Genomic DNA, 24,106 nt, shown 5'->3' with positions numbered 1-24,106 from the left:
TTGTGCTTTGGCGCCGGCGGTTTAAAGGCCAGAGGACGTGAAAGCGATGGCTTCTTCTCACCAAGACAATGAGACAATTCCTCTTGCATCAGACTTTAAAACCTTGAAGGAGATTCACTTAAAAACATATCATAATATGTAGATTGATCAAATGAAGGCCTATAAAACATGTTGGGGGCAGACAGCGGTTCTTTATGTGTTGCGTTCAAAGACCACTACTCAACCCCTCAACTTTCTTTTTCTTTCATGCATATAGTTGTGTGTCCATAATTTCCCTAAAATTTAATTCGAGAAAAAAAATCGCAATCGATGGCAATACACTAAATCGTATATACGTATACACACTATAATGTGCCACATAAAAAAGTCCTTCACTATTATTACTTCTTCTATTTTATAGATTTTTGATCGAAGTGAAACTGAGTTGAAGAGGTCACTGGCTCCCTTCAGCCGTCCGTCTATCTTGATGACAGCTGGCCCTCGTCGGCCTGCATGCACGTCTTTTATTGTTGTTTTGCTGTTTCACATATTTTACTTACATGCTTTTATGTTTTGTGCTTCCGACATGTATGCAACATAATCTTGTTTCTAGTATGTTGTATAATGAATATAAGTTATTTTAAATCCTTAATATATATTATTTTAAATCCTTAAATCTGGCACAATGACAGAAATGTGTTATTAATGTGCAAATTGATAAAAGAAGAAAAAAAGAAGGAAAAAAGCAGAAAAAACTGAAGGAAAAAGATTTGTTTACATCTTTTTTTTTTACCTTCACCACAGTAATTCGTGGCGTACATCCGATGCCATTTGTGGTTATGAATCAGAGTTGTGGTTAATGGGGCGTGTCATCATTGTTCTGTCACAGACCAATAGGAACACGCCCTTTACAAGAGTGCTGCTCTGGCAGTTTGGCGCCATCGCCACTGGCTATATAACTTTATTACACGTTGTAAAAAGTGATTACAGTGTTGTGCAGCCAAACAGCATCATGGAGCAAGCGCCATGTTGGCATTTATTGTAATTAGTATATACTGTAGATCTGAGTAGAGCATACACAGCTGAATCCTCGTAGGTTAGACACCCGTACAGTATAATGACCTATAATTCATAACTGCCATTATACTTACCTCCAACAACACACAACACTAAACAGTTATAGCGCTGAAAAAGTTAACCTTTTGAAACAACGTAAACACGTTAAAATGTATTCAAATGATAAACCGTTGTTTGACAGATGCTGTCGGAGTCACAGCTGAAGTTTAAGCGTTGAAGGATTTGAAGGCGATAGTTAAGAGAGTTGAAGAGGCAGATGAAGTTAAAGAGATGAATGCAGTTCATACCAAGGATATGAGGATAAGCACAACCATGCAAAGGATAATTCAATGGGATTATCATCACTAAATTAAGGTTTCATGTTTACGTTTATAAATCAATAATAAGATTAACAACTAGTCGACTAATGGCGTTGCACCTCGTTTAATCACTTCAATGACATGAAATATTTACTGAAGGGCTGAAAACTGTTGAAACTTGTTGACGTGTAAAGTCATGTGGACTTGCGAGTTAAGATACGAGAGATAAAGATTAAAATATCACTAGCATTGTAAATACCAGAAGTCGTTGAAATGTCATAAAATGAAAGCAATTGAACTGTGAGTGAAAGAGATAGAGATGATCGATTTTGAAACATCAGTTGATGACAGTAAAGAGTCAATTCTGAAAGCAGTTGAAGAGACAGAGATGATTTGCTTTTGAAAGGTCAGTTGAAGAGTGAGTGGTCCACATTCAGAAAGCAGTTGAAGTGCGGTTTGCAGAGATGAAGCCAGTTTAAGGTTAGTTCATGGGAAAGCACTGAAAGCAGTTGAAGTGGGATTTGGAGAGATGAAGCAAGTTAAAGGTTAGCTGATGGGGAAGCACTGAAAACAGTTAAAATCTAAATTGAAAAGTATGAGATGAAAGAAATTGAGGAGTGAGTTGAGGCGAATGCAGTTGACGCGCCAATCGAGATAAAGGCAGTCGATGGGTAAGCCGGTGAATGCAATCGAAATGTCAGCTGACTTTTAAGTGCTTAAAGCAGTGAAGTGAAAGTGTTAGCAATGAAAGCTAAAAAAAAAGGTATGAAAGTGAATGGAAAAAGCTGGATTAAATTGTGAAATAATTTCCTTCGTCATATGAATTTCTGTTATGAATCTACTCGGGTCTATACTTCCTCATTGATGTTGGCTTTATGAACTAGTAATTAGGATTGCCACGATAGCTGCAACACAACTAGCATATGAATAGAAAGTTCAATGGAGATATATGAATATGTGCACATTACATTACAGACAGTAGCCCTATTAGCTTCTATTAATTTTAAATACACACAAACTCTGTATATGTTAATAAAACATGAATATATATATATCGTGTGCATGTGTGTATTTACCTGAACGTCCTTCTGTCTCTGCTCCATTATTGGATACTCCGTGACGGCCGTGGATGGAACGGCCAGCTTGGCCTCGCACTGTTGTAACCATGCCAACAGCATGGATATGGTTTCCCTATAACGAGCCGGGGGCAAGCTCTCCAAAACTATAGCGAGACAGAGGGAGACGTATGTCAGTACAAATTGAGAAATACCAGCAAGAAAACATATTTCATAATTACAAATCATTTATCCTGCAGTGTGAAGAAACTCGTGTGACTTTTATACACTCAAAGAAATAATTTGGCCGTTTTTGTCACGTTAACTCATTTCAATAAAAAAAGAAAACTTCCACACAATTGAATCAAGTAATAGTAACAAACTTAGAAGTATAATTAATAAGTAATACATTCAAACAAATATTGGATGAATACAATGATACTCTATAGCTCAGAGAATATACCTAATTTAATTTAATTAGTGTTAAAACATTAAGGAGTCAAGTGTATGTTGATGTTCCATTTCTATCTTAATATTGTCCTATGATTTCACTTTATTTTATTTAGTCACATTTATCAAATTATAAATATGCAACATAATTGTACACTGAGTTGTTTACTGTGACCCCCAAGGGCATATTGCCAGAGAAATTAAGAAAATTAAATGGAATATTTTGTTACAAATATTTTGTTTGGGAAATATTATTCAACGCCATCGCAGCTAATTTAATATTTATGTTGACAGCACGCAGCTATACCCTCAAATAAAGTGTACTGAGCTTGGTATGTTGCACATTACAGAACCGTCAGTTCAGGTAAAAAATATAGATACGAAAAACAGAGAGGGTCAAAGGTCAATCAAAACCGAAGTGTGAACGAAATTGCTTCCCACAGACACCCAAACAGCATTTACCCATCACCAATATAAAAAGAGACGCCTCTAAAAACCTTTGATAGGACCCTTGATTTATGTTTGTGAGTCATCCCAACTTCAGATGGTACCAGGTATCCGTTAGAACCGTAATACTGATTCAAATTCAATGAAGTGGAAATGTTTTGTCTCTGCAAGTGGTTTTAATTGAAATGAATGGCTGTTGTCTTTTTAGTATCTGGTACGCAATACTCAAATTTAATATCATATTTGTGAGAATATAGAAGAGTACATTGAATTTAAAAAGATTCATGTTGAGTTCAACTTGAAACACTTGGTGAGGAGCGAAGCCTTCTTGACAATTTAAATTCACCCCAGTGAACAATCGTGGTGATTCATTTAAAATGTATTTATTTTTTCTGGAAGATGTGACCGCTTTAAATGCTTTAACGTTCATTCCTTATTGTCTTGCAGCTAAGTGGTTTAATAATAATCTTGAGGCATCGGTGCATCCCAAGACATTAGGAGTCAAGTGTATTGTCCAAAAAATTAGACCCATGTTTAAAAAAGTTTATCATAAGAATCCTAAAAATGTGAATGCAGCACTTTCTCTAACAGACCAACGATTGAAGTCAAGAGCGCCAAAACACATCAGGGTTCTTGCAGTGAATAAGCATCCTTCCTCTCTCACCGAGTTGTAACTGCCTCTCTCTCGCCCTCAGATCTTCGAGGATATCGTTGTAGTGCTCTTTGAAGGCGTGGACGTCGGCGTCCAGGAAGGCCGACGGGTCCTCCTCCCCTTCCTTCTCCTCTTTCAGCGCATTCAGCTGCTTCTCTAGAAGGTCCACTTGGGGCTGCAGGGAGGCCAGGCGAGCCACCTCCTCCTGCCGGGCCGAGGCCGAGGAAAAGGGGGTCAGATCATGGATGAACCGGCACAGCCCACATTTAGAATAACTGCCACTATGAGGAAGTAGTTAAGTACGATTAAACACTTAACTCATCATTTATAAAGCATTGTTCCACACTTGATGAATGATAGATTCACCGTTTGCAAATGAAGCATTATATAATGCTTCATAGCGTGCAGTTATTATAAAGTGTTACCGAGCAATAGGACCAGAGAAAGACTCTAACATGAGCAAATAAAAGTAAACAAAAGTAAACGGTAAACACTAGAAGCGTTAAATAATACTTTATTCATAATTGGTGAATCCATCATTAATAAAGTGTGGAACAATGCTTTATAAATGACGAATTGAGTGTTTACTCCTAATAACTAACTAATGCTTCATAGCGTGCAGTTATTATAAAGTGTTACCCATTCTGATTCTGGGGAAGAATTTAAAAAAAACTCCTTCGCAATATATCAATAGTTGTCCAATAAAATCTGATCTGTGGAAAAGTTTTGTGTCATCATTTTTAAGGTTCACACCATTTGCCTTCTGCTCAATCAGTTGTATTTTACAGAAATGTAAAAGTCACAATTGTTAATAAATCGGAAGCCAAGCAGTCATTTGGACCAGCTCAGCAAAACCAAAATGTAATCTTTCCTTTAACTGTAGACAGAGAACAGGAAGGAATCACTACTTTGTCTTCATAGGAAGAGGAGAGAATAAGTATTAAAGCCCCATTATGTAGTTTTTCCCTTTTAGCGCCCCCTTCAGTTTTTGAGGTATTTAACGTTTACTTCAGTGTCGTAAATACCCAGTTACGATAGATGCAGCCTCGCATACACTTGTATTGAGTTGGGATCATGTGTTGTCCTGTATTATAATTATAATTATTAGTATTGTTATTATTTGTACGTGTCACAGGTTATAAAAGGTGACGGGAGTTTTTTTTTGTTTGGAGCGCGCTGACAGGCGGCGGTCTTGTGAGCGGACTCAGAACGGCAGCAATCCGGCGACTGTTTCTATTTTGGATTTATACCAACGGGCGGGATCACTAATACGAAGACTGCGCAGGAACACTGTGAACTGGGCCCAGCACCTACCGGACTAGGGTGAAGTAGCGCGGGGATTGAACGCGGCGCCTCGCCACGTTTCCGCCTGGTCGGTCAGCTGTTTGCCGGCTTTTGGGGGGGGGGGGGGGGGGTGTGCGTGCAGTCATTTACTTTTGTTTTGGGGGACTGCAAAGACTTTGGGGACTGTCGGGATCCGGGGATTATACTTCGTTTTGAGTGGGTTTGATTGTTTGTAGTGTATGTGTTCATTTTGGGGGCTTGCAGATGCATTGAATTTGATTTAATATAATAACATTTGGGTTTCCGCATATCGACTGTGTTTTTCTTTTCCGACCATTTGAGCAGAGAGAGTTAACACCAGAATTCGCAGATCCGCCCATTCCCTTTTTTTTTTTGCGTATTGTACCTTTCCCCCTTGATTGAGTTGCTAAGGGCGAATTGTTACAACATAACCAAAAGAATGACAACATTTAGTTTAGATGAAATACCGATCGCGTTTTCAGCCTATATACGTTGTTTTCTAAATGTTTGAATGTGGAGTACGTGTGATCGAATACAATATTGTTGACAACACCAAAAAGCGACATAAAAAAGCTCCCCTTATACTGTAGCTGCGAGCGTTGAGTGGCACTATATGACATTGCGTAATCACTGCCAGAAAGCAGGTCGAAGTCCATCCGCCCCGGATCGGGCGGCTCCAGAATCCTACATAGCGGAGTTATTTCCCCACAGACCCCCGATGGCAATGGCGGAGCCGCAAATTGCCATATTATAAGTCACTGTAGCGGCACAATTTTTTTCAAGCTGTTATTTTAACGTACAATTGTTACATAATGTTACTTTAATAATTGATGTAGGCAGTGTAAATTAAAGTATACGTCTAAGTAGGCTACGTTTGTAGTGGAGCTTCATTTACAGCTCAGTAGTGTTGGTTAATCAAGTTAAGTTTGTTGAAATTTAACTAACTTAAAATAATTCAATGTTGAATTCTATTTCCTGGGTGAAAGTCTCTTGTTAGCAGGAACTAAGGTTTACATGGCAACATTGGCTGCCGTTGCTTGAGTCATTAGTCTAAACTCTAAAGGTGCGTTCACACCAAAAGCGACGCGATTTTTTCGCGTGACCGAATCCCATGAAAAGTCAACGTACAGACGCGTGTGGCTGCGATACACAACATTTTTCTGGGCGGCGCGTCTGGGGCATTTGGGGTGACGCAATGTGGCGACGCAATTTTCGCCCCTAGTTGAAATATTTCAACTTTGAGGCGATAATTTCGCAACTCGAGCCAATCAGCTCTCGCTGTCCCGCCGCTGTTGAATCAGAACAAGACGGACAATAATGTTAACACACAATAACACGCGTTTAGATGTTCCGCTCTCATAGCGCTGGAATCGTAAGTCTTTCAGACGTAACAGTAACTTCATCGGTAAAAGTGACCGAGCTGTGTGAGCCTACGGGTGATGTCATGATCCCAAACACGAGGGCGTTAGATGTTCAGACGTGTGTGGGATGTCCTCAACAAGTAAAAAGCATAACTTGTGGTTAGTTCTTCATGGTGGATGAAGGAGATAATAACGGTCTTTACAGAGACGAGACACGGAGATAAGCCCCGCCCCTTATGGAGCTTCGCAGCGCTTATGGCATGAACACGGCAAATACTCGGGCGAGTAAACTCACGCGTTTTGGGCGACGTGATTTTGTGAACGTACCTTAAGAAGCTCACACACACGCACACGCGCACACATGTATACGTGCATTTTTCTTTTTCCTTTCTCTCAATGCTCTGACGCCTGCTTCAAGAGATCCACTATTGTCCCTGTGCCCAAGAATGCTTCCATCTTGAATCTTGAATCTTGAATCTTGATGTTTTGTCCACTATTTTGTCGTCCGCACTGTTTCATCGTCTTCTAGATCTATGTATTGTCTTTTGTCTTTTAATTTAAAAAAATGGATGTGGATGTAGTATTTTATGTGTCTTTGATCAATCATACAAACCAATGCTTTTTATTCATGCAAATGAATGGCCTTGGAAGTAATGATAGGATACCACTGTTGGTGGTAAGGGTTACACCTTTACACCGTTTTATTCCACAAAAATAAACTTTAATCCCGCCACACTCACAGCTGTGGAGTGAAGTGCTGTCAGCCACTGATAACACAGTGGAGCTATCAGGAGAACAGCAGTAATAAATAGACTGAGAAGGCCAGATTATAAAGATTGAGGACGTTATTTCAGTAAAGTTTCAGTTCGCCTTTGAAGGTTAGAATTATTGAGCATTGAGCCCTAGATGAGAGGAGACACTGCCTGGATACTGTTTTTCCAAATCTACTTTAACGACTGTACATTAAGAATCAAGCAAATGCCAAATAGTTCCAACATGTAACTCCTTTTTTAAAAATCATAAATTGATATGTTTTAAGTTATGTTAATCAGCCTTATTTACAGGTGCTGGTAGCATATACAAAAATAATATCTATTTTCCTATGTATTGGTCCTCTCATTGAATATATACAAGCAATACAATTATCCCATTCTGGTGACTTTTTTTTGTCGCCACTCCACATCCACGTTGTATGAACTACGGTCATTTGATTATTTTGACCACAAATCGACATAAAAATAAACATTTTAAGAACAATAGGTCCTCCATTCTGACAGTGATCGGGCCCTATAATAATAGGAATACATATAAATTGTCATTACCTTCGCATTGAAAATGCCGGAAGGTTATGTTTTGATCGCCGTGTATTTATTTATTTGTATGCGTGTTATTCGCAAAACTCAAAAAGTATTGAACCGAATCGCATGCAATTTGGTGGGATGATTGTTTATTATCCGGGGACCAGTTGATTAGATTTTGGGATCGATCGGGTCAAAGGTCAAGGTCATGAACTGGTAAAAATCTTTCACAGAACTCAAAAAGTATTGAACCGAATCGCACGATACATTTGTCCAATTGGCATGCAACTAATGCCAAAATGTTCATAATTCAATGCCCAATCTTGTGATATGCGAAGGTATGCGCTCTACCGAGTGCCCGTTCTAGTTATATATAATATAGATAGATAGATATATACTTTATTAATCCCCAAGGGGAAATTTGTCGTGACAGTAGCAGCAACACACAAGAATAAAAACAAAACACAAAATATAAGAAACAGGGATGAAAGATATAGAAGTATACAAGTAAAATACAAAACTAAATATATATGTAAATAAATATACAACACACATGCATACACAACACTGACAGATCAAATACAAAAAATATTAAATATAGACAGAGTGCAAAAAGCAAAGTGTGTGTATGAGTGCAGAGCAAATGAAATGAAATGTGTGTGTATGTGTGTAGTGCAAACAAATGAGATGTGTGAAGTGCAGATCAACACTATGATCTGGCAAGAGGTGAACTGTTATAGAGCCTCATAGCCGCCGGCAGGAATGTTCTCCTGTAGATACAGGAGAACAGATGTCCTTGTGGCAGCGGAGCGTGAGGAGACGTCTGGAGAAAGTACTCCTCTGTCCCTGCAGTAGGTGGTGGAGAGGGTGGTCCGGGTTGTCCAATATGGACACAAGTTTCTTCAACGTCCTCCTCTCCACCACCTGTTCCAGGTGCTCCAGCTGGCAGCCGATGATGGAGCCAGCCTTCCTAACCAGTTTGTTAAGACGGCTGGTGTCACTGGCTCGATGCTGCTCCCCAGCAGACAATGGCAAAGTGCAGCACACTGGCCACAACCGACTGGTAGAATAACTCCAGCATCTTGCTGCACACGTTGAAGGATCAAGCTTTCTCAGGAAAAGAGTCGACTCATCCCCTTCTTGTACACAGCGTTGATGTTGGCCTTCCAGTTCAGTCGGCTGTCGATGGAGACGCCCAGGTACTGGTCCTCCTCCACCATGTCCACGTCCACTCCCAGGACACTCAGAGGGGGAGGAGCTGTCGCCTTCCTCCTGAAGTCCACCACCATCTCTCTGGTCTTGGCCACGTTCAGCCGCAGGTGGTTCTCATCGGCCCACTTTACAAAGTCACTCACCACTGCCCTGTACTCCTCCTCCCGTCCATCCCTAATACACCCGACCACTGCAGAGTCATCAGAGTACTTCTGCAGATGGCATGACTCCGTGTTGTACTGGAAGTCACTGGTGTACAGGGTGAAGAGGAAGGAGACAGAACAGTTCCTGTGGGGCTCCAACATCACTGACCACCGTTCCAGACAGCACACGCCCATTCTGACAAACTGTGGTCTGCCTGTGAGGTAGTCAGTGATCCAGGAGATGGTGGACGCGTCCACACCGACCACCCGCAGCTTCTCACTCAGCAGCAGTGGCTGGATGGTGTTCAATGCACTGGAGAAGTCAAAGAAAGTGACTCTCACAGAGACACCGGTTCCATCCAGGTGCGACTGAGCTCACTGCAGCAGGTAGATGATGGCGTCGTCCACTCCCACATGAGGCTGGTAAGCAAATTGCAGAGGGTCCAGCGACGATTTCACCTGCGGCCGGAGGTGGGCCAAGACCAGCCTCTCCAGCACCTTCATCACATGGGAGGTGAGGGCAACCGGTCGGTAGTCATTGAGGCCAGATGGTGTTGACTTCTTTGGGACAGGGACCAGGCACGACGTCTTCCACAGCACCGGGACTTCCCCCAGCCTCAGGCTGAGTTTGAAGAGGCGCTGCAGGACACCAGACAGCTGGGTGGCGCAGGTCTTTAGGACCCTGGGGCTGATGCCATCAGGACCTTCAGCTCTGCGCTGGAGTAGTTTCTCCAGCTGTCTTCTCACCTGGTCAGTCGTCACAGAGAGAGGGGGGAGGGTGGAGGAGCCCATTGTTATTGAGGGCTCGGTGGATGTGCAGCTCAGCAGGGGGGACAGAGGGGGAGGTGTTTGGGAGGTGTGATGTGTGGAGGAGACAGGAGAGGGCTGTGAACTGAACCTATTGAAAAAACAGTTGAGCTGGTTGGCCCTCTCCAGGGAGCCCCCTGGCTGTCTCCCTCCCACCTTGAAGCCAGTTATCTGCTTCATGCCAGACCACACCTCCCTTGTGTTGTTCAGCTGGAGTTTGGCCTCCAGCTTCCTCCTGTAGGAGTCCTTGCCCTCCCTGAGCTTCACCTTCAGGTTGCGCTGGGCTTTCCAGCTCATCCCTGTCTCCAGACCTGAAAGCAGCTTTCTTCATGTTAAGAAGCGCCTTCAGGTCCCTGGTGATCCAGGGCTTGTTGTTGGGGAAGCAGCGCACAGTCCGTGATGGGATGGTGGTGTGTTCACAGAACTTGATGTATTCCGTGATGCAGTCGGTCATCCTGTTGATGTCCTCCCCGTGCGGTCCACACAACACATCCCAGTCCGTTGACTCGAAGCAGTCCTGTAGAGCGTCGTTAGCCTCCAGAGACCACCTCCTCACAGTCCTGGTGGTCACAGCCTCTTCACCAGAGGAACAGACCTGGTGTCAGCCGGACCAGGTCATGATCAGACCTGCCGAGGGGGGGAAGGGCAGTGGCACTGTATGCATCCTTAGTATTAGCATACAGCAAGTCCAGAGTTTTATTGTTCCTTGTTGGGCAGTCTATGTATTGATGGAAGATTGGCAGAGCTTTATCCAATGTGGTGTGGTTAAAGTCACCAGTGATAGCCATGAATGCTCCAGGCTGATGATTCAGCAGAGCAGACACAGTGGAGTGGATGGTGTCCACAGCTTCCTCAGCGTCAGCTGATGGCGGCACGATACGACAACCACAATGGCGGACGTGAACTCTCTCGGCAAATAGTACGGGCGCATCCCCACGGCCAACAGTTCAATGTTCGGCTACAGAAGCGCTCCTTCACGCACACATGGTCCGGATGGCACCACCGTTCATTCACATAAACAGCGATCCCGCCCCCCCTCTTCTTACCGCTCTGTGTAGCGTCTCTGTCAGCCCGAACAGTTCTGAAGCCGGGCAAAGACGCGCTGTGATCCGGATAGTCCGCGTGTAGCCACGTCTCAGTGAAACACAAGAGACTGCTCTCACGGAAGATCCTCTCAGACATTACCAGCGCGCCGAGCTCATCTGCCTTATTCGCCAAAGACCTCACGTTCCCCGTTATGATCGACGGTACCGAGGGTTTGTATCTCCACGTTTTAGCCCTCCGCTTGACACCCGATCTGCAACCGCGAGCCCTTCTCCGTAGCTCCAGAGGGATCACAGGTCTGTCTCCAGGCAGGAGCTGCGGTCTGCACAGCGCGATCAACTGAGCACGCGAGTAAACGACGGTCCCCGTCATTGTTTTGCTGTGGCTCTCCGATACTCACGACAAAGTGAACAAAAGCCACAGTAGAAGTATCGAAAAAAGTAGTTATGGTCCAGTGTCCGACCGTAACTAAGACAAACGTGAAAGAAAAGAAAAAGAGAGGAAAAGTGCAAAAAAAGACAATAAAATAAAAGCAAAACGCCACTACTGAAACAAGCAGCCGTTGGCACAGCGCCATTTTAGATTTGGTCATTCATGAACCAACTTCCTTTTTTTTGGCCTGAACAAGTCTTCAAGTCTTGTGCTCTGCTGAGCCTTGAGTCTGTTCCTTGAGTGTATTCTGCCTATTCTTCCTGTACCTGGTTGTCACGATCTTCTATACCATACCTGCCATAAAAATCATGATACCCGATACAAGACCATAAAAACAATATGATACCATAAATCTGATACTAATATATTTATCTATAATAGTGATACATAAAATATCTGTATGGTTCACTTTTTACCAACTATTTCAACACTTAACAAATGGCAGTAATATTAGCATTAGCCTACAGCCAGATATTAATGAAACTACATGGTGCCATCATAGCATTGAGTATACACTATAGAAATTTAAGAACAAAATCCTGTGCTTTTATTTAGAAGGTTTTAAATTAAATGGATGTATGTTTTCATTTGAGAGAAATGTTCTCATATACAATATTTCTACACTCAAATACACAATAATCAAATGCAATGGGAGTAGTTTATACGTTTATGTTTCAGTACTGGCCCTTTAAGAGGCAGCTGTGATGCTGATGTGGCCCAAGGGGAAAATGAGTTTGACACCCCTGCTTTAATGCAATGAATCAAGTTCAACTAGTCTTGTTTAAATCTCGTCCAGGTGAGTTGCAGGATGGTACAGGTAGGGCAGGTACATATATAATATATAATACACTGAACTGTCCTGGGGCGAAGGCTTTGAATGCAGCTCAGTCTGTAACTGTCAGGCCGAGATTCCGATCAGGACTCAAAATGCTGTCACTCTTTCGAGGTTGGTAATCAGTCTCCAAAAGCTCGTGCTACTTAACGGACAAGCTTCACCACGGTGTGACAGAAACCGTTTTGCCGTCGGAAGGTTGTACGGACTGACTCGTGACTCATGGTCCCGGTTGTTCCTTGGGAGGCCTCACACTTTGCGGAGAATATCGATTCCATGATCGATCCCCAGATCTGTGAGCCAGCAGCGAATCAGATTCGCCAAGAGATTAACTGGCAGCGTCGCGGCAAGAGAGAGATCAGGTTTGCGTGGGAAATTATCTAATATCACCAATCATAATCGAGTTGGTGAATCTAATTGGCTGCTGCTGCTCTTGTGGCGCTGGATGCGGAAGTCATTCACGTAGTCGGAGTGACATTCACGGAGCTGGAACTCAGACACCTTTTGTTAGTTTGTTTTTTCAATTCATAAATTCACGTGCCGCAGAGCTCAATGAAATATATGGCTTTGATGGCTCTCCCAGTCAAGCTAAAGCTAAAGAAGGCTCAGAGCTGAATATGGCTTATCTAAATGTACATGCAGAGATATAGCCATACGGCTAAAAACAGGCAACAACGCCCAACAATCACTCCTATAAACTATGTGAGACATCTTAGAGATGTCAACACAGTGTTCAGACACAACACAGAGCTCCATCCTTCTGGAGACCAAAGGACGACATGATGATGATGTGATGTAGTCAGAGGACTAAGACAATGACAGCAGAGTAACAACAGAACAGGTCACATGTTGATGATGTCAACTGTCTCTTTATTTTTCAATTGTCAATACTTCCATGTAGGAATGTTTAGTTCCAAAATGACCCAAATAAATCAAGTAAATATATGATTCATACAACTATGCTGGAAATAAACCATGAACATTAAATACCAGATGAACATTAAACAATGCAACGATTAAGGAATATTAAACTTCTCGTAGTCACCACTGTCACTAACATATCCAGGTTTAATTAGTTATTATTTATATTGACTAATTAATATTCTTCTAACGTTACCCTGCTATGTGTTTGCATCAATATGTATCACTGGCTTTTGGTATTCTTTTTTGGTTTTTTGTTTCAAGAAAAAAAAAAAACGTGATTTCCGTATTCCGTATTTGGAATGAAATGAAAACTAAAAACAAAAAAATAACGGACCGCAAAATATTTTTCCACGGACCAATGAACAGGGTTCATACACATGACCAGTGGGATTCCAGGACCTGACAAAGTGAGAAGATGTAGTATTAAACTAACAAATGAAATTCAAAAAATACCGTATATATATTCCGTAAAATTTAAAATGCATGACTTTTCCAGGTTTTCCATGACCGTATAAGTTGCCAAGGGTCATTTCTGCTGGCCAAGCTACTTTTGACATTGCTCCCGTTTTCAACCACATATCTGTGCTAAAATCAGAGAGACTGAGAGCTGTTGAGGAAGAGCACCATTACTACCAGGATATCCATTTGCGCACCACACTTTGGGAATCCCTGGTCTAATTGATGCCTGCTTTAATTTTTTTTTAAATAATGAAAATAAATTAAAATAATAATTAACCCGAAAAAAAAAGTTTGGCGACCCCCAACTTTAACGTTTACTCATTATTAACACAGAAACAGAAAAGTATCGATAAAATAATTTAGTTTTAGGTCAAATTTGGGTGGTGTCCTCCCGCTACTGCGGAGCGACACATAGAGGCGCCATTTTGGATAGATGACCTCATAAGTCTGCTGCTAGCTTTAAATCAATGTGACAATAAGTGGCTCCACATTCTTTGCCATCCATCATCCTTTTGCTAAGAGGAACATTAGAGAACAAAGACATTTCATTCAGTCTGTGTTGCAATAAATCAAATTGAAAATACTTACAAAGTGCTGTGATTAACAGATGCATGCAAAGAAACAGACATTTAAACACGCCCAATAACATACAGATACAGAAGGAATGAAGATATATAATAAAGGGAAATGACACAAAAAACAGCAGCTAAATTGTAAAAAAAAAAAAAAGGATTTCAACAACAACAACAAATGGTGAAACGTAATTCTTATGTGATCAAAAGAATAAGGATCATAGGGTTTCACTCACCCGGCATCGGTCCAGTTGGACTGCGAGTGGTTCTGGTTCCGATGCCGGAGGCGCCTGGACCTTGAGCCAGTTCTCACTGCTGTCCACCGCCTGCTCACACTGCTCATACAAGCTGTAGAAGGCCAGCACCTGTGAGACACACACACACACACACACACACACACACACACTAAGTGTATTAAAACACACACACTACATCTTGTTTCATACAAACACAGTTGGCACTCGACCTGGTGAGACGTCAGAATGACGACCTCAGTCATCTCACACTGGAATTATAACTCAAAAGTCTTTGTGTAAGATACACGTCCTATTATTTTTGGGTCATTCACATTTTGTCATAATTTCACCTTTTGTGTGCATGTTAAAAGAAATGTCGCTTAGAAACTTGTGTTCACTCAAAGGGTTAATGTCGGTCTCTCTCTCAATACACAGTGCCTTTGTTTTCCTGCAGATCTTACCCGCTCCAATATGGAATTTAAGAGCGTCCAATAATGTAGTTACATTTTTTATATCTGTGCTCATGCGTAAAAAAGGGGGATCGAAATGTGTGCTTGTAACTCATATTTTATAACTTAAAAAAAAAATTTATTAAAGGAAATGTGCGCGTCAGTTTCTCTCAGGCTTGTGAAACTTTCCCTCTTTTTATTCCACACATGCAAACATATTTTACACGTGAAAATTGCACCTGATGTTCACACGAATATGCATTAAATATTTTGTTAACCAGTCATGTTGAGCACTGTTTATTTAAATATAATATTATATATATATATATTTGTATAATAAAGTATAATGTCTTCTGTCTTTGCTCCACATCTGTTGCCAATTCTCACAACACTATAGAAATGGAACGCTCAGCTTTAAAATGTTGTTGTTCCAGAGATCATACCAGCGATCCTCTAATGCAGGGGTCGGCAACCTATGGCTCGCGAGCCATATATGGCTCTTCCAGTGACGGCATATGGCTCCCAGACAATTTTAAATTGAGAAAAAGCCCGCCCCCCTGTAATTTTCTCTATCGCGCCAGATTACAGCAGAAGTAATTTAAGGTCCCTTTTCTTAAAGACGTCTTTGTTCTTTCATTGAACTAAACGTCTGTTATTCATCGTATCTAACCAGCAGCATGTCATTCTGTCTCTACGTGTCACGTTAACACTTCTCGGCTCTCCGTCTCGCGCGCTGCAGAGCTCCGATGCCGGCGTGCGCATTAAAATTATACGTTAAAAATACAATATGGCTCTCAATAAAATGTATTTGGAAATATTTGGCTTTTATGGCTCTCCCAGTCAAAAAGGTTCCTGACCCCTGCTCTAATGGGAGCATGACCCGCCCATGTGTGTGTGTGTGTGTGTGTGTGTGTGTACCTTGGTCTGGTAGGCCAGCCACGCCAGTCTGTCTGCCAACAGGGAGCAGAACCCCACCCAGCGCTGGTTCAGCTGCTCCGCTGCCTGGGCGATGTCATCGGCACGACTCCCCTCTGTGTGTGTGTGTGTGTGTGGGGAGACAATGTCAAAAACACACATGGGGACGGACATAAATATACACACACAGCACGCACACAAAATGTGGTGAATGTCGTCTGTAGGAGAGGTGATGTGAGCAATACTCTGTAAGAAATGTGAGCTCCAAAAGCTGTACACACACACACACACACACACACACACACACACACACACACACACACACAGACTCTCTTAAATGAAGGGGCACACACAGACTCTCACACACTCACAGACACCCTTACACACACACACACACTCACAGACACACACATACTCAAATAAACACACACTCACACACACGCCCACAGACGCACACAGACACACACCCTTACACACTAACACACATACTCACACACTCACACACACCATTACACACACACTCCCACACACACACTCTCTCACACAGACACACACACACTCAAACACACACACACACACAAACACTCTCTCACACACACACGCACACACACACACACACACTGCACTCCGTCAACATTTTGTTTCTCTTTTTGTAAATGATCCAATTTGAGCTCCACGTAAAAGTCCAGTGCCCGGGAAATGAAAACCTCTAAGAGGTTCCATGAGGGGATAATCAATGCTAAATTTGTACGAGGATGGATTTACGCTGCTGCCTCTAAAAGGGCAACCCAAAGCCCATCGGCCGGATGATAATTGGACCTTGGAGGTAGTATCCTGGCCCACGTGTCTCCTGATTGCTTCTTCTTCCTGTAAACATGCCTCCATTTGGTCCATTTACATGTCAAGCATTCTGTTGATGCTGTTACAGGTTACGATAAATACAGCATCATGAGTGTACTGCTCCGTTAGCATGAAATGCTACTCTGGAAGTTAAGGGATCCTAAATACACTACCTTGATAAAAACGTCCTCATGGTTTGACAATTTGTAAAATATTTTATTTCTGAGCGCAAGTTAGACGAGTCGACGGTTACCACCCTCGTGTCTATCAGGTAAGTAGCATCAGATACAATTAGCTTAGCTTTAGCTTAGCATAACAACTCGGAGCAAGGGGGAAAGAATGGCTCTGTTCCAACTAAATTGTGCCCAACGCACTTATGTTATACCTCGTTTGTTTAATCTTTTCCAAAAGTTCTTTAGTTGTGCAATTATACCTACAAACTAAGAAATAGTTTATCTCTCTCTCTCTCTATATATATATATATATATATATATATATATGGGTCAACATTAATTATTTAAGTGATTATTAAAGTAATGTAATTTTCAGTCAGTAATATATATAAATATGTATATACATTACCAACGTGTATATATACTATTTCCATTTAAAATATTTGTATCATTACATTCAATAAAAGCTGTTGAGTTTGAATATATTTTCAGGACATTCAAATCGTATGTATTCTGTTATGTTTTTGCATCTCAAACCCTGAACATTTTTCAAGAATATTTTTAAGAACACTAAGAGTTTAAAGCAATTAGGATCATTTAAAATCTTTTGTCCAGGAATATGTCAAATGTCACAGTGGCGACTTTTATTTTAAAATCGTAATACACAAGAGGATATTGCATCATCAAGAGGACCTCCACTGACCTTGATTCTTGATTTTATATATATATATATATATATATATATATTAGGGCTGTCAATCGATTAAAAAAAATTAACTAATTAATCGCACATTTTGAAATTCATTAATCGCAATTACAAGTTAAAAGTTCATTCTTTTTAAAGACCAAACTTAACACAGAGCTGTGTTTTCAAAGAGGCTCCTACATATAAAGTGCCAGCCAGGTATTTAATATTGTGGATGATAAATTGTTTCTTCAGTGAAACAACAGATTAGTAAAAAAAAAGAAGTATTTTTGAGACCCCATTGGTCCTGTCATCTTTAACATTGAACAACAGCAGAACCAGTGGCCTTGGTAACTGACTGACATTCAAATATGTCCTGTTCACCCTCTGGAGGCTGGGGGCATTTTATACATTTTACAAAAAATGTAAATTCACCTTTTAAAGTCTTTTGCATATGACACATACCCACGTATTATACATCAAACATTCCAGAACAATCTCAGCTCTATTCAATGAGGCGCAGTTGCCCGTGTGCCGTGTTCTCTGCTCTCTGACTGACAGGCTGCTAATGAGCCTAACCTGTGAGGTGGGAGGTCCTTTGTGATTTACTGAGTGTTCATTGGTTGTTTTTTCCCCAAAATGATGACAGACAAACGGATTGACCAATCACGGTGAAGGTTTCGTGTGACGAGTTCTTTCCGTGCCGCGTCACCCGACACGTCGCCCTCCGTTCCTCTGTGTATCAGAGGGGGAGACGGGAGGAAGAAGCAGGAGGAAACCCGACTGATTCATCCACGAGTTAAACTGATTTCTGATCCTTATTTTCGCGGAGAAATAATTATTTTAAAAACGGAAACAGTGTTAAACCGTACTGCCGCGATTTGAGTGTAAAAACTTCAACGAACACCGGAAATAAACAAAGTTGCGTTAATTGCGTTAAAATATTTTAGTGCGTTAACGCGGCCAAATTAATCGCATAGATTAACGCGTTAACGCTGACAGCCCTAATATATATATATATATATATGTCTCAAATAGGAATCAATGGGCTTGGAATTTAGAACCACAGCCAGGGTTGCGAAGTCAGGGAGCAGTAATGAACTTTTGAAAAAATCTATAAACATAACACCAGTTTTATTCTTGAAGAGCTTTTTTTCATGTGTTTCTCTCAGGTTTGCTGGTTTGTTAATTGATATAAAAAATGTGAAGAGTTAGAGTTTTCTGCAATTTTTTCATCAGCTTTATTAAGATTTCTCTAACCTAAACGTCACCATTTCTCTCAAAGCCATATAACATTGAAACACTGTAAAGATTAAATATAGTACATAGCACACAAAAGCACATCTCTATTTGTTGTTGTTTGCCCCAACAATGTCACAAGGACATAGGAGAGGACGGACGAGGAGAAACATCTCTCTCTCTCCTTCTGGTGCTCTCTCTATCAGTGTTTCTATGGAGACAAGGAGAGAGGGTGGGACAGGTGGAGGCGTTGCCATGGGGACAGACAGTGTGTGTGTGTGTGTACGCATGTGAATGAGTGCGTGTGAGAGTGCACGTTACCCTGCTCGAACAGGGTCTGCGCCGTGCGCATCGCTTCTTGGAGCTTCCGGTACTTCTCTGGCCGCTCTCGTTCTATCGCCTACGGCGAAGAAGGACGAGAGGAAGGGAGGGGGAGGGAGAGAAAAAAAGTTAAAGGATGAGCAAGACAAAAAGAACGACGGGGACGACAGGTGGGAGAAGTGGTTCTTTATTTCAAAGAAAATCAAAGTCCAATTCAGCCGACTCTTATTTTTCCAGAATAAGAGCTCCTGTGGCTTTTCATCGACCTCTGACCTTCCTCTGCATGACCCGAGCATGCCTGGGCATGTTGTGGGCAAACAACAGAAAGGTTTGACGACAACAGTGGGGGCATTGATTATGTGAGGGCCGAGTCAGCGGGATCAGGAAGTCAGTTCATTCAGGAAATGGTTAAATTTGTTTCGAAATTCAGCTTTCAATTCTCACATAGCGTCATTTATTGACTTTTTAACAAAAAGAATGCTTTTATACTTACTTGTTATTTGTCGTACTCCTGATCGCTCTTACAAAACTGCAATATTTTTTATTTGAAAAGCTTTAATATTGTATAACACATTTTAATTAGTGTCTTTAATTGACATTGGTCTAGAAACGCGGGGAGGGGTATGACATGCAACAAAAAGCATCCACATTTAAACCTGGGACGCTCGGTCATATATGTCATATAACCACCTCTAAATAAATAGAAAAGGAGAGATTTAGAGTCCTAGTTGGCAGATTGGCCGTAGCTAGGTTAGCGGTATCCAGTCATTATGCTAAGCTATGATAAGCAACCTTTAAAGGTCTGGTGTGTCAGATCTAGTGCCACCTCGTGGTAAAGTTGCAGATTGCAACCATGGTGGACTGTGAAGAGGATACACCTAAAAGGGTTCCTTCTGAAGGTGCGTTCACACCAAAAGTGAAACTATTTTTTCGCGCGACCGAATCCCATGAAAAGTCAACGTACAGACACGTGTGGCTGCGATAGATGCAATATTTTCCCGGGCGACGCAATGTCGCCGACGCGTTTTCAGCGGCGCATTTTTCGTCCCGAGTTGAAATATTTCAACTTTGAGGCGGTAATCTCGCAACTCGGGCCAATCAGCTCTTGTGTTCCGCTCTCGTAACGCTGGAAGCGGAAGTCTTTCAGACATAACAGTAACTTCATCGGTGAAAGTGACCGAGCTGAGTGAGCCTACGGGTGATGTCATGAACCCAAACAGGAGGGCGTTAGTGTGTGGGATGTGCACAACAAATATAAAGCAGAACTAGTGGTTAGTTATTCCGTGGTGGATGAAGGAAATGATAACGGTCTTTACGGAGACGAGACACGGAGATAAGCCCCGCCCCTCGTGGAGCGTCTCGGCGCTCATGGCGTGAGCATGGCAAATGGTCGCGCGAGTAAACGCACACGATTTGGGCGACGCGAAAAATCGCATCGCTTTTGGTGTGAACGCACCTTTAGTGAAGGAAAACACAATCATTCTTGGTTTCAGCAGATCTTACACGAAGTGAAACATTATGAATATAACATTCCCTTTCAAATATCCTCTCCAATAGAAAGATTCAACACTTTAAGAGTGTGAATAGGTTCAATTTTGTTTTAAGAATCGGCCTACCTTAATATCCATGGGTTCACTACTCTTTTCATTTGTACTGCCAGTTTAAGTTTTAGAGTTGATAGAAGCTTCATACAATGTTTATGGGGATACAGAGGATAGTTGAACAGATTTTTTATGAATGATTTGTGAGCACATTTATAAACGCTGACGAACAGTTTGTGTTGTGCCTAATCTACAGCGTTAATTGTTTATCATTAACAAACCGTGCATCAGCGCTTTGTGAGCCATCTGTAAGCTTTTTTCCATTTTAGTCTTTCTTATTCAGTATGAATGTATTTATAAGAGTGAATGTGTATTGTTTTCTGCCTATAATAAAAAGTTGTTGCAAATGGTTTGTGTCAAGAACAAGCACTAATTCAGAAAGTTTAATATGGTAAATTACTTATTACGGTGTTTGAATTTAATGTGAAGCTATGGTTCTCAATTCTTACCAAATTAATGTGGTCAGTTTAAAGCTGCTCAAACCCAATATGTTCACATGAACAATAGGGTATATTACAAATGCATATGCAAATATGGAGGGTGAATATTGGATTAACATACGAATGACACCAACGGGACTCCAAATAGCTAACTCTGTTTGCTGTGGCAGCATTATAGCGCAAGTGACTTTTTTTTTGGTGGCGGGCGGAGATTTCAGGGGGGCGGGCCAATTTTTTTAAATGTCATACGATCTACCAATATTACGTCGCGATCGACTGGTAGATCGCGGCGATCGACTGGTAGATCACGATCGACGTATTGAGCACCCCTGTGCTAAATGGTCTGTGCTTGTAAATCTTTTCTAGTCTTCCGACTACTCTTTCACACTACAAGTCATCATTCACACCTATTCTTACACTGATGGGAGGGGCTACCATGAAAGGTGCCACCTGCCAATCAGAACTAGCTAACCATTTATACACTGCAGGAACAGCCTGCGGGGGCAAATTGGGGTTAAGTGTCTTGACCTAGGACACGTCGACATGGACTCCTCTGATTGAAGGATGACACTATGCTCTACCACTGAGCCACAGCCGACAGAAGAGAGCTTTTTACTTCAGGCAGCTTCGTCACATACACATGGTTTTCATTTTTGAAGCTTATTTTGTATAATGTCCTCGATTTTCATCAAAGGAACCAATGCCGAGGCCCAATTCTGTGTTACAATTACAAAAATCCGTCATCCCTGCCCCCTTTCAATAATTTGGTTATCAGTGAACCTTCCCAGCCAGGCCTTCCCAGGATAAGCTAACTGGCTCCAGCTTCAAAGTTAGCCTACAGGAATGAGAGTCGTATTGATCTTCTCATCTCAAACTCTCGAAGGAGCGTTCCCCCCTCCCCCCCCCCCCCAACTGTTAAACTATCGCTTCAAGCCACATGGGAAGACATATTTGTTTAGCAACAACATGTTGTTAAATCTTTATCGTTTGCTACAGTGAGCAGACTCCAGTACAGCCGTAAGCTTCCTTAATTTCCCTCGTTTTTGTGTATGTTTTCTCCTTTTGAGGAGAAAACCAGTGAGTTGACATGCAGAGGTAGCTCCACAGCCATTATGAACCCTTTGCTGCACCTAATAGCCACAACACAGGGGTTGTCCTGTATCCATAATTACAGTTCAGAATGTAAAATGAATTACTAACCCCACTGTGTGATGGAACCCTGTTATTTCAGCATCAACGGTCTCAGAAGATTAAGCTCTACAGGGCATCTCCCAATGCATTCCACAGCCCCTTCCCGAACCTCCACCATTAAATGCAATGCCTATTGCCAAATCTGACCTCAAACCAAACCATAAAGCCACATCTGATCCCTCAAACAGGCCTTTGAAGATGTGAGGACCGGTCAAAATGTCCTCACCTTCCAACACTATCACAATTGGTCCTCTAAAAGCTAGATGAAAGTACACACACACACACACAGTGTATTTACCTGCACTTTGTCATGCAGCTCCTGAATGCTGCCCTCCTTGCGTGACACGGAGAACTCGGGGCTCTGCAGGATGGCTTCACCGCGGGTCATGTAGCTGTGGAGCTCTGTGAAGTCCACGTCAAACCTGAGGACACACACATACACACACACACACACGATTGCATACTTTACTCTTCCTGTTAACTCTGAGAGATTCCATCTGCAGATTGCCTTCACTACAACTGATGATATTTAATGTCCCATTTAGCATTTTCCATACATGTACTTTGAACAAATTTAACCCTGTGAGTAATATGAGTCAACATGTAACAACTTGAACTTGATTGGTTCCGTTTATGAGACAACACATTAAGTACTCCATCCATCCAGGCAGATTTGCCTCATAACCACATTCAGCGGTCTCGGTTGTGAGCCAATCAGGGTCAATGGTCTGTGCTTGTATATCTTGCAGTGATGGAAAAAGCATTCAAGTCCTTTACTTCAAGTAATCCAACTACTTAATAGGACAATTCCATAAAGTTTGGGGACTTGCAAGAGAAATATTCATATGACAACGTCCTACAGAGCTGTTACTTGATGACATCACACATTTTAGTTGACATGGGCGAGAGTTGTCCATGTATAGTCATTATTTTTGGATTGTTGACGACGTTAGGAACATCTTTGAAATAAAGTCAGTCTGATAGCGGCCTCAGTCCATTTCCCACAATCCAACTCAATGGTGTCTTTGTTTGAAACTTGGTAAACACCTACATTTGGATATCGGTACCAGATACCTATAAGGTATCAACCCAAGTAACCCAGTACCAGCTAATGTGTCCACTTTTCCAGTCAAACAACACCTACAATTCACCCTTTTATTTACAATAACTACGGAGCATTGTAAAGCTCAAACATATTTTGCTTTGGTCTAGCAGCCTGTAAAATCAAGAATCACATGTAAAGCCTTAATTGGTGAGGCACCATCATACCTTAAGGAGTTTGTAGTACCATATTGCTCCACTAGAGACCTTGTAGTACCATCTTACAAAACTAGAGAGCTTGTAGTACCATCTTACTCCACTAGAGATCTTGTAGTACCATATTGCCCCACTAGAGAGCTGCACTTACTAAATGCGGGGCTACTTGTGTCCCCTAGAGTCTTAAAAATTAGGATGGGAGCCAGAGCCTTCAGTTATCAAGCTCCTCTTTTATGGAACCAGCTTCCACCTTCAGTCCGGGATGTAGAGTAGACTGAAGACTTTCTTCTTTGACAGTCTTATAGTTAGGGTTTTCTCTGGTCCAGCCCCTAGATATGCCACTATAGGCTGCTGTGGGACATCTTAGGATACATTGAGCACCTCTCTCCTCTTCTCTCTGTCCTTTCGGAC

The 24,106-nt window shown here is 41.9% G+C and overlaps 1 protein-coding gene across 1 annotated transcript in view; it reads right to left on the bottom strand.

Moving 5' to 3' along the window:
* The window catches only part of LOC130204709 (dystrophin-like), a 320,570-nt gene that overhangs the window by 121,019 nt on the left and 175,445 nt on the right, over window positions 1-24,106 (bottom strand). Inside the window, 6 exon segments of the mRNA XM_056431663.1 lie at window positions 2,432-2,577; window positions 3,972-4,164; window positions 14,585-14,713; window positions 15,952-16,064; window positions 19,207-19,285; window positions 22,737-22,860. Of these exon segments, the coding sequence (XP_056287638.1) occupies window positions 2,432-2,577; window positions 3,972-4,164; window positions 14,585-14,713; window positions 15,952-16,064; window positions 19,207-19,285; window positions 22,737-22,860 (784 nt within the window).

This window comes from Pseudoliparis swirei, chromosome 14, assembly GCF_029220125.1.
Source record: "Pseudoliparis swirei isolate HS2019 ecotype Mariana Trench chromosome 14, NWPU_hadal_v1, whole genome shotgun sequence".
Taxonomy (NCBI): Eukaryota; Metazoa; Chordata; class Actinopteri; order Perciformes; family Liparidae; genus Pseudoliparis; species Pseudoliparis swirei.
This window is presented reverse-complemented; position numbering and strand designations above follow the sequence as displayed.